The 15,170-nt window shown below is 39.0% G+C and overlaps 1 protein-coding gene across 4 annotated transcripts in view; it reads left to right on the top strand.

Annotated features, from left to right (window-relative positions):
* Positions 1-5,587: 5,587 nt before the first annotated feature.
* Positions 5,588-15,170, top strand: part of VWA8 (von Willebrand factor A domain containing 8) — a 297,615-nt gene continuing 288,032 nt past the window's right edge. For 2 of the 4 annotated variants that reach the window (XM_064493121.1, XM_064493122.1), the window contains exon 1: positions 5,589-5,819. In XM_064493121.1, the coding sequence (XP_064349191.1) occupies positions 5,657-5,819 (163 nt within the window). In that variant the 5' untranslated portion in view covers positions 5,589-5,656. Of the gene's footprint in view, positions 5,820-15,170 lie in introns of all 4 variants that reach the window. The other 2 variants (XM_064493123.1, XM_031466068.2) reach the window with 2 other exon arrangements.

The following is a 15,170-nucleotide window of genomic DNA, read 5'->3' as shown; positions in this document are numbered from 1 at the left end:
TTCAGGGTTCAAAGAATACTGCCAGGTCACTTTGTTTCTTTTGTCTTAATCATTTGCTCTGCGTTTCTCCGGTTCAGGCCCCCTCTCCCTGAATCACAGCAAAGATGGCCCTGAGAGTTCTCGACTTACGTGAGGACTGTGAGCATTGTAATTTTATTAAGTCCCTGCACCCATCGCCAACTCTGATAAAGCTGTCTGGTGCTGAATTAAGCTCTGTGAGTCTGAGCCATATTGAAGTGGGATTAGGTGATTGACAGCTTCACCCGGTCTGGGAGATGCAGGCACTGAATGGAAAAGGGGTTACCCCCATTAGAAGAATTGGAAGGGGTGCTCTGAACAGGCAAATGGTTGTCTGGTAGACAGAGAAACCTAGATATTGCTTCTTTGAAGGAAAAAGGTTAAAGAATGTTGTGCCTTTTTATAAATTTATAGATATAACTGAAGCTACTTACCATAGTGATCAAGACTTTGAGACTCTCCTCCAAACACTGAATTTATATTTTAATAGCCACTTAAAACCCTTTAAAGTATCAAGTTGCCTAACTTCTGAAGATCAGTTATTCAAATAGTTAACCTTTCCTGAATACCTACAGTATGATCTGTTAAATACTTTACATATATTATTATAACACCCTATTAAGAATCATTATTTCTATTTCACAGATGAGGATACTGAGGGCCAGAAAGGCTAGGTAATTTGCCCAATGATGCACAACTAGAAGTGATGAAGTGTGACTGGGGCCCAGATTCGCCTACTTTGAAAGCCCATAGTCTTCCAATTTCATATTACTTCTTTGGTTCAACTTGTTTGCTCACAAGTATTTGAGGATTTGAGCTGCAGAGGTACAGAGGATGTAGAGGAAGGAAAAAGCAATGGAAGTGTGTTGGCAACCTATTGAAAGAGTGTTAATATTCTTAATATGGAGAAAGTCATTAAAATCAAAACGATGTTTCAAAAAAATACAAGAAGGAGAATTAGACAGTTCAGAAATACAAATGACTTTTAAATTTATGAATAAATGTTCATCGTCACTGGTAGTCAAAGTCATACAAATTACAATAGCAATGAGATGTTAGTTTTGCAGGACTAAATATACTATGATTTTCTTTCATCTCCCTTCCTTCCTTCCTTTTTTCTTTCTTTTCTTTCTGATCCTCTAACTTTGAAATCTTTTATTAGTCCTTTTGTTCCCCTTTCTGGGGGATTTATCCAACTTTATCGTTTAACCTTTCTATTGAGTTTCTTGGATTTCTGCTGTAAAAATTAGTCTTTACACACAACTAACTTTTTGTCTTTGTTGATTCTTTCTCTTATCTTTGTTTTTCATTTCATTAATTTTTGTTTATGTCTTTCTTATTCCTTCTTGCAACTTTCTTTGGATTTAATCTATTATTCTTTTTTAAATTTCTTAAGTTGAAAACTAGTCTATTGATTTTATGGCTCTAGGCACAGTATGGCTTTCACTCCACATCACAGGATTTAATAGGAGATATTTTCATTGTTGTGCATTTCTAAATGATTTCTAATTTTTCTTCTTTGACCCATAAATATATAGAAGTATATCTATTTTTTTACTTGTCATAAAATTGATTTATCATTTAATTGCATTAAACTGAGAAACAGTGTTCTCTATTCTTTGATTTGTGTTGAAACTTGTTTCATGGCTTTTCATAGAACCCATTTCTAATGCTGGACTTGTTCTTGCAAATAGTGAACACTCTTCAACTGCTGCTTTTTTTTTTTTTTTTTTTTACTTTTTTGTATATTCATCAAATAAAACTTGTTAATTTCACTGTTCAAATATCCTGTACATTTACTGAATCCATTTTAGATTAAAATTATTGGCTTATATTTTTCTTCCTAACAAGCAAATACTGTATCATGCCTTAAACTCATCTGAGTTCCAAGTAGAAAGCCACAATTTTTAGAGGGGAAAAAAGAAACAGTTCTACCTAGAATCAAGCAGACAGATGTGACTTTATGCTGTCTCCGTTTGCAATTTTTTTCCATAGTTTACCATTTAGCTAACTGTGTAGTCCTTTGTCAGTTCTGGTTTTACGCTGGGGTCCTCAGTCTACTCCCTGCACTGTTGGTGCCCCGACAGCCATGGACACCAAGGAAGGTAGATATCCCTAGGGCAGCCAGCACCTTCAGTGTGTCCTTACCTTCCCAGACTCTTCCTCCAGCTTCATTCCTGGTTTTAGAGAATTTTTCCTATTTTCATATAAGTTTAAAAATTCATTTTAAATGGAATTTCAAAATATTTCGTCCAGCATTATTAGGTGTTTTGCAGTGGGAGAGTTTCCACTAGTTCACACATCTCTCCTCCCTCTCTCTTTTCCTGCCAGTGTCCTGGTCTAAAAACATTTTATGACGTAAAAGGGCTATCATCTGTTCTTCTCTTTCCTCTTTTCTCCAATTCCCTGCTTAGTTTATTATATCTTTCTTTTTTTCTGGTTGCTTGTGGATAAGGAAGAGTACTTATGTATTTTTTTTACAAAGTGTTGAAGAGGATAAAGAGGTGGGGCAAACTTAGTAGCCAAACAGCAACAGAAGGAACTGTTGTCCAGCTTTGTAACCAAAATATGTGGTAAGTATATATCTCCTATAGCTGTGGCTGAAAATGCATCTTCTTGGGCCCTTTCAGACCTACTGAGTCAGAATCTCAGGACAGGGGTGGGGAATGAAGCCTGAGAGTTGATATTTTAACAAGTTGTCCAGGGGGCCAGGATGAACGCTGAGGTCTGGGAACCATGGCACGGACCTTTGATTACTCAGTAGGGTGAGCAGTAAGGAGGGATGGAGCAACTACCTTCTTCTAATTGGATGTAGCATGGATAGATTATTAATTGCACTTTCCATCCAGTTACATTAATGTGGCAGGTAAGAAACATTCCTCCCAGACTCTGGGGAAAGCTTAACAGTAAATACCAGATTTTGGCAGTGTGGTTTATCCCAAGTAATTTTTAGTGAGAATTTGAGTGAAGGTACCTAGAGGTTACGATGGTTATCTCTTCAAACCAAACACCTCTGGTTCATCAAATAAACATTGCTAAGCTCTATTCTTTCCCATTCAGCCTCACTGCCACCGCTGGGGTCCATTTGTTTCAAGCAGAGAATTTTTTAACTTCCACATAGTTAGAACTAGATGCTTCCTGCCTTACTCAATTCATAGTTCATGTCACTGCTTAAACTATGATCAAATTGATCACATATGATCCATTGGGTTGTCTAGTGGTGACCCAATTTGCTTATAAGATGAAGTCCAACTTCTTCATTTGAGATTCTCCAGCCATTCAAGATTCTTTATAATCTTTTCCTCTTTCTCTGACAATACCTTCTCCCACTCTCCAAAGATAGCCCTCTCACCTGGCTGGTCTCACTGTCTCTACGTGCTTTTCAGGACTCTATGCTTTCTATCAGTCTTCTTTGTGTATCCAAATCTAAACTAGCATTCAAAGGGAAGCTTATGTGCTACCTTTTTCTCTGGCTCAATTTTCTCCTTCACATTGCAGATCTGTCACTCTAAAAAATGCTCACTGTTTTCCCATTTCCTGAAGGTTAATGTGCAAGCTCTTTCCCCTCCAATACCACATAGCCTCACTTTCTCTTTCTGGTCTTATCTCTACAAACTACTTTAAGTACTTGACCTTAGACACAGTGAACCACTTTCTGAGTCAGTCTTGCCACGCACTTCAGCTTTCTGTACCTTTGTACTTGCTCTTCCCTCTGCCAGATACCACGTGCCCTTTTCTCAGCCTGAAAAATTCTTGCATATCCTTCAAGAAGCACTTCAAGCATTATCTTCCCTGTGAAACCTCCCTGATCTCTCCCAGCCAAAGCACTCTGCCCCAGAGTACTCTGAGTCTAAATATCCTAAACATATGCCTGATTGTGTTGTAATTCTTTATGCATATGTTTGTCTTCTATACTTGATGTGAGTCCATTGCTACCCAGGACCTAGCAGGGTACTGTTTATCCCATAGTTGTTCAGTAAATGTTGTTGAATGACCGAATGCTGTAAACTGTATTGCCAGTATCTCAACTCCAAGAGCTCTTAGTGCTTTCACCAATCATTCTGCTCAATTACCTTCCATTGTTTTTCCACTGTTGGAAGACTGTTCTGCATTCCAGTAAGATTAATTGGAGATGCCCTGACCAAGGTATTTAACTCTTCCAGCCTCAGTTTCCTCATCTGTAAAATGGGGAATAATAATAATACCTCAATCAAAGTGCTGCTGTGTGCAATGAGATAATGCATTAAAATACTTAGCCCAATGCCTGCCACATAGCATATACTCAAAGTGGGAGAACAGTCTGTAAACTGTTATATTCTACATTTATTACATTTTTGCCTAGCTGTCTCAGGGCTGTTATGAAGATTATATGAGAACATACATGTGAAACCATGTTGTAATACAGCATGCAGTTACCTTTATTTTCACCTTCTCCCCAACTAGGTTAGAAGCCTGTTTCAGCCTTAACATGTTAAGCCCAATCCTCAGCAAGATGCACCAGCCTTCCTCAGTTCAGATTCTTTTACTGTCTCCTCCACTTTCTTCTCAGCACCAGTCACAGGGTTATGCCCATGGTAGGTGCTTGGTATATATTTAAAGATACTAACTGCTGTAGAATTAACAAGGCCTTTAGCTGAAAGCGAAGCCTTCTGCATTCTGTTTGATGTTTGTGTAATTTGATTTAAGCATTTTGCCTTGGTCAATTCACTCCTGGTATTTTGAAGATACCATATAATTATATTAGGCTTAGTTTGCTTTGTGGTAGGACCATTTCTGCTTTTGGTATGGATACAGGGAGACAGCCTTAGCTAATAACCTAGTTTGCTTTTTTTTAATCTTACTAAAGATATAAAGTATGTTTATATAACTCTTCAACTGCAGAATGACCGAAAAAGTGCTTGATTTAGGTCCTTTCTGACATTAAGGTAATTTCTATATATCACCAAGATGTGTTTTCCAATTAGAATTTAAGGTATGGTTATAAAACACGTTTTAAAAATAAACAAAGGGTAAGGCTCTCAGGTACTAATTGGAAACACAGGTACGGTTACAATGAATCCAGACAGGTGTCAGTTCCCACAATCTCCAGAATACGTACTCAATTTCTGAAAAGGGTTTGAAGCCGCGTTCTGGGAAAGCGAAATACAAGATTAGGCCATCAACCAAGAAACGAAGACTTAGAATAAGTATTTGAAGAGTCACACCATCAAATGCTCCTGGAACCCTCAAGCATTTCCTGGACTCCCCAGCGTTCACAGGACTACGGGGAACGACTAGAGGCCGGCCTGGGGAACCCAGGTGAACAGTCGCAGGTGAGGGCGAAGAGGGCGAGCGCGCGGTCCCGGAGCCAAGGGTCCGCAGGAGAAGCGGAGCGGCCGGCCAGGCCCAGTGCTCGGCCCGGTGCTCCTCCTGGCCGGCTCCGGCCGGGCCTCCGAGGGCGAATGCCGGTTCCCCTCGCCCCCGTGGGCCGGGCCGGGCCGGCCCGACACCGCAGAGGCGGCCGCGCCGGGGGAAGGAGTTTCCGGCGGACCCGGCGCGGACCTGCTTCCTGTCCCCGACGCCGCGCAGCCTCACGCAGCCCGCCGGGAGCGCGGTTCGCCCCGACCCCTTCGCCGAGCCCGACAACGCCCCCGGCCCCATGCAGTCCCGGTTCCTGCTCCTCGGGGCGCCCGGCGGCCCCGGCGGCCCGGCTGCGCGGCGCGTGCGGCTGCTCCTGCGGCAGGTGATGCGGGGTCGACCGGGCGGCGACGCGCGGCGGTCGGAGGTCAGGCTGGTGCACGCCGGGGCGGGGGCCGACACAGGTAACCTCGGGCGCCCCCTCCGCCCTGCGGTCCGCGCGGGGCCCCTGCGCTCCGCCGCTCCCCCCCCCCCCGCCCCCCGCAGTCTCTGCTGCTTCGCTTGTGAAGGAGCGCTGTGCGGGGAGCCGGGGGATAGAGGCTCTGGTCTCCACCTCGTCGCTAACTGCTGTGTAACGCGGGGCTGCGCGCTTGCCCTCTCTGAGCCTCATTGTGTACCCCGAGGATACTGAATTTAGATTTCTGATGACCTGGAATAGTGCGTCCTTCTTCCCCCACTGTTGCTTTCACCCTCGGAATTCTGACTTGGATTATAGTCCACGCAGAGATTAATGCAGCAGCCCTCAGAGGGCTTTGAAAGCTAGACTTGACCTTGCTCGCTGAGTCCCAAGGGCCTGGAAGTCAGTCTGTGCCTTGTTCCAGCCAGGGCTAGTGGCAGCATAGAAGTGTACATTCTCGGCAAAGAACCCATCATTAGGGTTTAAATGTATCCACTAGCCTTTCCAAGTTTTACAGGAGTTTTCATCTCTCGCAGGTTCACATCTTAGAGCTGAGAAACCCCCACAACTTGATTTAATTAAAACCCCTGTCTCTACAATTGAGGTAACGTAGACCCAAAAAGGGAAAAGTGACTTGCTGAAGAGCACACAGCTAAGTAGTGACTATAGTCAAATCACATGCTCTGATTTCTAAGCGCAGTATTTCTTGGCTCTACCTGAACTGGTTTTAGGAGTCTGTGTGCGTGCTGGAGTTAGAGCATTTGTGCTGGTTAAGGTCAGGGATGTATGTTGTTGCTTCTCTTGAATGGCAAAGTGATGCTAGGCAAGATTTTGTCACTGTCTTTATTGCTTAGAAAAGAGATTTCCTCCATGAAGTTGCTAGTTTCCTTGTTCCTGTTACCACCAATAATTTTCCTCTACAGAAAATGAGAGAGTTTAAGTCTTTTATGTTTCATTCATTCATTCATTCATTCACGCTTTCTTCCATCCGTTGAACAAACTTTTTTTTCTTTTCCCTGTATAGAGTTGTGGTGATTTCAGCATCTGCCCCTTTATCAGTGATTATGCTTCTAGGTTGACTGTTCATTCGTTTGTTTTTTTATTCTTTGAGTTTTCTGTTTGGTTGTTGCTCCTTTGTCCTAGAAGGCAGAGAGTTCAAGAGAAGTGTAGCATAATCTATAACTTGGGCTTTGGAGTTAAACAGTCTGGGTTGGAGCCCGTTTCTGTACTGTCTAGATAGGGGTATTTGAGGGTAGGTTACTTAATTTTGTGTTCCAGTTTTCTTAACTGTAAAATGAGAATAAGGATAGTATATTTGATAGGGTTGTTGTGATGATTTAATTAGTTCATATAATTCCTGGCACATATTAATGTTCAATAAAAGTTGGCATCTTTATTGTTCTTAGTACATATATTTTCAGCTATGTGAGATTTATTTTGTTTCCTTGGCTTTAGAAGAAGTGAAGCCAGTTCCTTTTAGGTTTAGAACTGTCAAAACTATGTAGGTAGGCTGATGGAGCAGGGTTAATTCATGTGAACATTAAAAAAATAATAAAAATTGTTCTTTGTACATGAGTGGTACATGTTGATTATAAAAACATTAGAAATGTCCTAAAAATTTGTGTTATGTCCAGCAAATCAAACTATAGGCCTTGCTTCAAATGTGAGATTCATGAATATATTACAGACAACATATCAACTTCTTAGACTCAGTCATTGACTCTGGTAGGATCATAGCACGAGAAGTAAATGATGTTAACCCCACTGGCCTTGCTGCCACAAAGATCACAAGGTTGAAGGTATGGGGACTGTGGATAAATGCAGGTGGAAACTCACCAGAGATCTGGACTCAAGTGAGAACAGCTTTGAGCCAGGTAAGCTGAAGGCAAGCCCTGGGCTTCCCTGGGACATAGTATAGGCCATCAAGGTTGGAGCGTCCCATTTTGAACCAGAGGTCATACACAGACAAATGTAAACCATAAATAGCAGCATGCCGTAATTAATTACAGTTTAGGCTGGAAAGATGCTCTCAGCTGCACTCACACATGTGACCAGTAACTCATCTCCTCTGTGCTTGTAGTTGACCTTGCTTCCTAGTAGTTTGGAAAAAGAGCATCAAGGTACATAAACAATAGATACAAATTATCTACTATTCTTATCTCTCCTGGACTGTATTACGTCTTATTGATCTTTATATTCCTTTTTGTGCCTGTCAACTCCGTGCACCTAATAAGCATTTGGTGACGTATGTTCCAGTTCATACAGAGAAGGAGTGGGAGAGGCTGGAATTGCCTTGTTGGCTTTCAAGGTAGGAGCTTTATAAAGCCTGAGAAGCAGAGGGAAGACAGGGTCATTTTGTTAAAAAAAAAAAAAAAATCCCCAAACCCACTGCTTTTTATCCTTTGCTATTAGGTAGTCTAAGCACCCATAATCTGTAAATTCTTTACGTCTCTTTGCACTTCAGTTAGTTGTATTGTCCCTTGGTTTGAGGAATAAAGAGTGACAAGGTTAGCTACTGCAAAGAGTTTTCAATAAAGATTTCTGTAGTGTTTTCACAGATGAAGGCAAATGAGTTCAGTAGGGCTCCGATGTTTAACAGACTCAGTTATACAAGAGATCAAGATCAAATGAAAAATCTGGAAACAACTCTGCATAAACCCACTGTGACATGTTTCATGCTGTCCTCTTATACCATTATTAAAGCGATTCACAGTTTTATCTGTATGAGATAAGTTTATTTACAGAAATATTTAAAAATACTTTTTATACAAGAAATGAATGTTCATTGTAGAACAATGAAAAGTACAAATTCCCTAAAACATAAGCCTTCCGTGCAAATTCATAATTGTCACCTTTTTTGTGTTAATACTATCAGATTTTGTAAACTGTATGTTTACATAAATACATATTTCATTTTAAAAATAGGGTCATGTATGTTTTATAATTTATTCTTAGCCATGGTTGTTAATGTGTTAACATAGTGATAAATATTGCTGTACATGATCATTTTAAATAGACATTAAGTTCATATATTTACCCATATAATTTCTTTTGCCAGTTTCCTATTCTTAGATATTCAGGTTGTCTATTTTTAAATATATAATAACAGTGCAATAAACATCTATCCATATGTGTTTTTGTGATTTTAAAATTATATCCTTGGGCTATAGCAGAATTAATGACTTTGGGGAAGGGAAATACAGAACTCCTGCTTCAGTTGAGAAATATGATATAAAGGGAAAACCTATTGTGTGTGCAAGTCTTAGCTCTGTATTTACTAGGTATTAAACTGTGGGGAAATTATTAACTACTCTGAACCTGCAGCAGGCTATTTTGACCCTGAGGACATTGTGACTCTTAGATACCAAAGAATTTAGCAGTAAAATCCTGGAACAGTTGTATCCTAATAAATTGTTAGTAAGACCCATATTAGGAGCGTGCAGACCAACCTGGAAAGTGCTGATATATTTGGTTTTCTCTTGAGTCTAACTTTTATATATAAAAAAATGGTGACACTAAAGTAATTCTTAACCAGAGGTGATTCCCCTCCTGCAGGGGACATTTGGGAGTGTCTGAAGGCATTCTTGATTGTCATGACCAAGAGGAAGGGTACACTACTGGTATCTAGTGGGTAGGGGCCAGTGATGCTGCTAAACACTCTACAATGCACAGGACAGCCCCGCACAAAGAAGAACCACCTGGCCCGAAATGTCAGTAGTGCTGGCTGTTGAGAAACCCTGCACTAAACCAACTTCTTCGTCAGAGCGACAAGTCCTTGAATTGTGAGTCCATTTCAGAGTTAATTGTCCTAAAGTGTGTATATTCATTAACATAAGCACATTTTAGAAGGGCTACCACAGATGTGCCTGAAATATGTAACTGAGAAAAGCATTTTTGAGACTGGTAAAGATCTTGACAATAGAACAGCCTTGAGATATTTGAGGAAAATGCCCATCTTTCTCATGGGTTAGCCAAGAATTAGATAAAAACTATCAGTCATATAAAAATTCAAAGACTAACTAGAAATTATCAATATAAAATAAAACTCTACAATACTGCAAAATTTGTTACTGGTTAATACTGAAGAAAGAGCACAATCTTTCTGATAACCAATCCATGCTGATGGCCACAAAGGAAAACAGAGTGGTGAAATTCTACATGGACCAAAAATGTGATTGATAAATCAAATCACTATAAAATAATACTGTAAATAAAATAAAAATAAAAATGTGCTCTATAAAAATTGATCAAGACGTTCTTTTGGCTTAATTTTGCTCTAAATGCTAGTTACTTAATGCAAACTTATGAATGCTAGTATTATTCTGATGAAAATGCTTTTCAGAATATCCTCAGGGTCAAAATGTTCTGTATTCCTCTCTGAGCATGTATCTTCATTGTTAAATAAGGATAGTTAACACTTGCTCTGCCTACCTTTACCTTACAAAGATTGTCATATTTGTTAGGAGTCATTAGATTTTAAGTGACAGAAATGTGCACAGAAAAACTATTGATTCGTTCACATAGGTGGGAGTTCCAGTGGGTTCAGGCCTGACTAGATGCAGGATGTTCAAATATCTTTAGGGCTTGGGCTCTCTCTGCCTTTCCCCAGGATGCCCCCGACTCTCCACTCTCCCTTTATTGGATTTACTCTTTGCTGTATTGGTTTCACTGTCTGGCAGGCTTTCTTCAGGTGGTAGCAGTGATGGCCTCACTGTCAGCCCCAGACTTTGATTGTCCTTACAATTCACAATGCCATAAGACAGAACATGTTTTCCTATGAGCTCTAACAAAAATTTTGGCAAGAACTCATTGGCCAAGCTTGAATCATGTGCCCATCTCTAAAACAATCACTGTGGCCAGCGAGTGGAATGTTCTGGCAAGGCTTGTGAAAGGACTCATTTCTGGGAGTTTGAGTGCAAGGGTAAATGTTGGGATGAGTGGTTTAAACTCTACTCCAACCAAATGAGGTGGGTTCTCCACTGGAGAGAGCGGTTCAGTTGTCAAAGGGGAAAGAATATTGGGCATGTAAAACAAAACAGCTGTCCACTAAGAATCGAGTGACCAATGTCCAGACAGGTTTACACAATTAAGTGTTGTATAAAAGATACTATTAATTATTATCTTAAATATAGAAATTATTTTCCTGTGAACCTTTGGCAAATCCCTTTAGGTTAGGATCATTGCAAGTGATAAAGTCAAGCCTTGTTACTTTAAATGTGGCCTTAAATTTGATTTCATTGATAAGGTTTTAACTTTTACATTCTTTTCAGGGTTTTTAATTTTCAATTCCATATTTTCCATGCTTGACTAAAATATATAACTTAATTTATTAGTAGTAGTTGTGTGACAGTTTGTGTACCGTACAGGGGTTTAGGCTAATCTGAGTTATGTGTGGGCGCTTTGCGTTATTTGTGATAATAAATGTAATTGAATGTTAAGCAGCATATTCTATAACAACTTGTATTTGCTTGTTGACTCATTCTTAGTTATTGTAAAAATTTCCATTATGAGTAGCTTATATTATTAACTAAAATATTTTTTAAAAAGTGATTGTACTTATTTAAAATATTTATTTGGTTTATTTGAAGAAAGGCATATATTAATTTCTTCTGCCTAAATTGTGTTACCTGGTGCACTATGATAAGTATTTTTATTCTTCTTTAGCTTAATATTTATACTACTTCACTTAAATGAATCCTTTACAAATAAATGACTTGATTTCTGAGTATTTTGGAAGATGGGCTATTCTCAAAGTATGCAGAAAATCAGTGAGTGAGGGCTTAAAACAATACTTAGTTAAGAAAACAATATCCAATTAGAAACCATAATCATTCATATATTCATTTATCAAATGTTTGGTTTGAGGTATTCTTTTTGGCACTAGGGGATACAAAGAGGATTAAAACATAGGCTTTGCCAACAAAATGCTATACTCTTAGAGACTCAACTGTGGTCTTCAAACATTTTTCTCACTTATCTCCTAAAAGGATTTTGCAAATTTGTACCCCTTTATACATTTTTAGTTTCATATCTCGAAATTTTCCTGATAAGGATAAGTAGTTGCAGAGCGTGGTGTTTCCACTGTGTTGTACATATTGACATTTAAAACAAAAAATTGTTACAGTTCTTTTTGAAGTGTATCTTTTAAATGGAATCAGAATATCCTAGTAATTTGTTAGATACTATCTCTATCAGAAAGTATCAGAAAATTTACATTATTTTGGGGGAAGGTATAGCTCAGTGGTAGAGTGCATGCCTAGCATGCACAAGGTCCTAGGTTCAATCCCCAGTCCCTCCATTAAAGAAATAAACAAATAAAGCTAATTACCTGCCCCCACAAAAAGAAAATTTACATTATTTCTTTATTGAATTTGTATTTCAATTATACTTATTCCTCATAATTTTATCTTAATTTTTTTATTCTGAAAGTTTTATCTTTATCATATTTTCTGCAACAAAAAGTGTCCAAATGTTAAAATGTTTCTATCATTACAATTATTAGAATACAGTTGTTCAAAAGAACATCAATATAGTCCAGATTTTCTTAAAAACTAAAATTTTGTGGAAACACACCTGTTAATATCTCTTTTCCCCAGTTGAATATAAATTGCTGTAATTAATATTCCTAATTATATTTTATTGCTAGAATATAAAGACTTTTTATATAGCAATATCACTTAATTCTTTGCAAGCTTTCTAAGTTATAAGCCACAAATAATATGTTGATTTGTTATCAAAATGACATATATTAGGAGCTGTGTTGGCTTTTTTTTTTTTAAGGCAATGTAGAGCTTTATTTATTTATTTATTTATTTGGTTGGGGGAGGTAATTAGGTTTTTTTTTTATTCTTGGAGGAAGTACTGGAAATTGAACCCAGGACCTCATGCATGCTAAGCATGTGCTCTACCGCTTGAGCTATAACCTCCCCCCTCAAAATGATATTTTTAATGGCATTAAATCAACTGGCAACTTGATTATAGCCTTTTTTCAAGTTGTTTGGAGCAAAGAACTGGAAACCATGTGACTTGCAAGTGAAGTCAGTGACCCAGCCAGGAGAATGATTCTGCCTCACTTTCTGGAAGTTCACTGAAAAGGCTTCACCAAAATTTATCAAATGACTGTGGTGGTTTTCTCATTAGAGGCTGCTTTCTGCTTATTTATTCTAATATGCTCAGAAAGAGTTGTTAAAATAAAACTTCCATTCAGCATACCTTTGCCAATACAATATTCGTTGAGAAAATTCTTTTACCTTACCCCATATTTAAATACTTTTTAAATCAAATTCTTAGTTTTCATAATTAACAAAGGGAGGTTGTACTGTCAATTGAATCAGCCAAATTAGACTTTCTGACAGAAAAGGTATTTTTCAATTCAATTCAAATGAATGTGTTAATATATTTTAAAGAATGTTATGAAAACCACTGAAAAATAAATTATGGGACGTATTTTGAAGGCTAGTTTACTAAATTCAGTAAAGGAATGCAAGGATAAAGGACTCTAGTGGTTACATATTTAAAGGATTTCATAATATATGATAATGCAGGTTAGTGTTAGGGGAGGGCACATGGAAGTGAGGATCTGAAAACTGGTCCCCTTCAGACTGTCATGCTCTGTCCCCTTGGAAAGTGTTTATGTACCCTGATTTGAAGACTCATTCTAGAGGAGCCATAATGAAAACAGTGAAGTGTGAGAATTACCATTATAGAAGAGTGGGCCAGATACTATGCTAGCAGAAAGATGGAAATGGAGTGACCGATTCTTGATGGAGGTGGAGATCATGCAAAAGGAAAAGTTAGGGTAGGTTCAGCGGGGAGATGAAGATATCTGAGGAGTAGTCCTGTGAAGAAAAAGCAGTGTTCCTTCAGGGCCAGGGGAATAAAGCATCAGTTGCTGAGATAGGAATACGAGAGGTAGAGCTGGTTGGAGATGGCTGGATGACACACACAGAATATAGAGTTCTGTTTTTCTCATGTTAAAGTTGGGGTGTCTCAGGAATATGTACATAAAGTGTCCAGTAGGCTACTCACAGATATGAACTCAGGAGAGCCATCTGAGCCAAAGTAGATATTTAAGAGATTAATTATATGCAGGTCAAAGGTAGGCAATTGATATGGATTAGATGACTCAGTAAAGTGTACTATGGTAACCACCAAGAATGTCCACCGTTAAAGCATGGAGGGCCAGTGCCTCACCCACATGAATGTCATTTTGCTCTTTGCCTGCAGCAGGCATGGCTAATTGATCACTGCCCTATCTTAATGAGTTCAATTTCCACTGTGATTTCTTCTTTAGGTTTCTTTTTAGAAGCCTGTTGCTTGATTTTCAAATGTTTAGAGATTTTCCAGTTATCTTTTTGTTATTGAGCTCTAGTTTAATTCCATTTTGATCAGAAGGTATACTTTGTATGATTTCAATCCTTTGAAATTTATTAAAACTTACATTATGGTCCACCCTGAGATCTACTTTGGTGGATGCTTCATGAGCATTTAAAAAGAATATGCATTCTGCCATTGTTGGATGTAGTGTTCTGTAAAGTTTAGGTTGAGTGGCTAATAATGTCTTCAGGTCTTTCATCTTTACTTCTACACTTGGTCTTAGTCAAAAGGTCAAGAAGCCATTGTCCTTACTTCTATATCCTTCTGTTTTTTTCTCCTGCTTTCCATCACTTACCGAGAGAGATTAAAATATCCAGATATGACTTTGAATTTGTCTCTTCCTACTTTTAGTTCTGTCAGCCTTTGTTTTGTGTTTATTCCCCAGCCCCCTCTTTGCCAGGTCACCACCATAGGCTTGCTGTGTCCCTCCACAAAGTGTCACAGCTCCTTTAGGAGTCTTTCTAAACACAGTCACTCTCTGTGCATGCTCTCTCCTTGCTCCCTCAGGCCTGGTAGTGGTAATGGCTTTCTAGTCCCAGGGTACTGCACCATCCTTGCTGGTTTTCCCAAACTCTGCACACACCTTCATAAATGGTTCCTTTATTCTCTCCTCGATTACTTGATTTGAACATACGATCAGTTTCTTGCTGGGGCCCTGACCAATAAGGGATATATTTATGAAAAGTATTTCAGTCAGTAGGAAAATCCAGTGCAAAAGCCTGAAATGAATGTATGTCTGACATGTTCAAGGAATAGTGAGGAGACCAGTGTGACTGGAGTTGAGTAAGTGAGGAGGTCACTAGTAGGAGATGAGCTCCTAGAGGATATGGGGGAGCCAGGTCAGAAATAGCCTTTTAGGCCATTGCAGAGATGAGGGTTGAGCAGAAGACTGGTGTTACTTGATTTCTGTTTTCTTATATCACTGTGGCTGCTCTTTTGAGAATAAACCATACTGTGTAAGAGCTGCGACAGGAGATCTGTT

The sequence above is a fragment of the Camelus dromedarius genome, chromosome 13 (genome assembly GCF_036321535.1).
Source record: "Camelus dromedarius isolate mCamDro1 chromosome 13, mCamDro1.pat, whole genome shotgun sequence".
Lineage (NCBI taxonomy): Eukaryota > Metazoa > Chordata > Mammalia > Artiodactyla > Camelidae > Camelus > Camelus dromedarius.
Note: the sequence above shows the minus strand (reverse complement) of the source record. Positions and strands in the feature narration are given on the sequence as shown.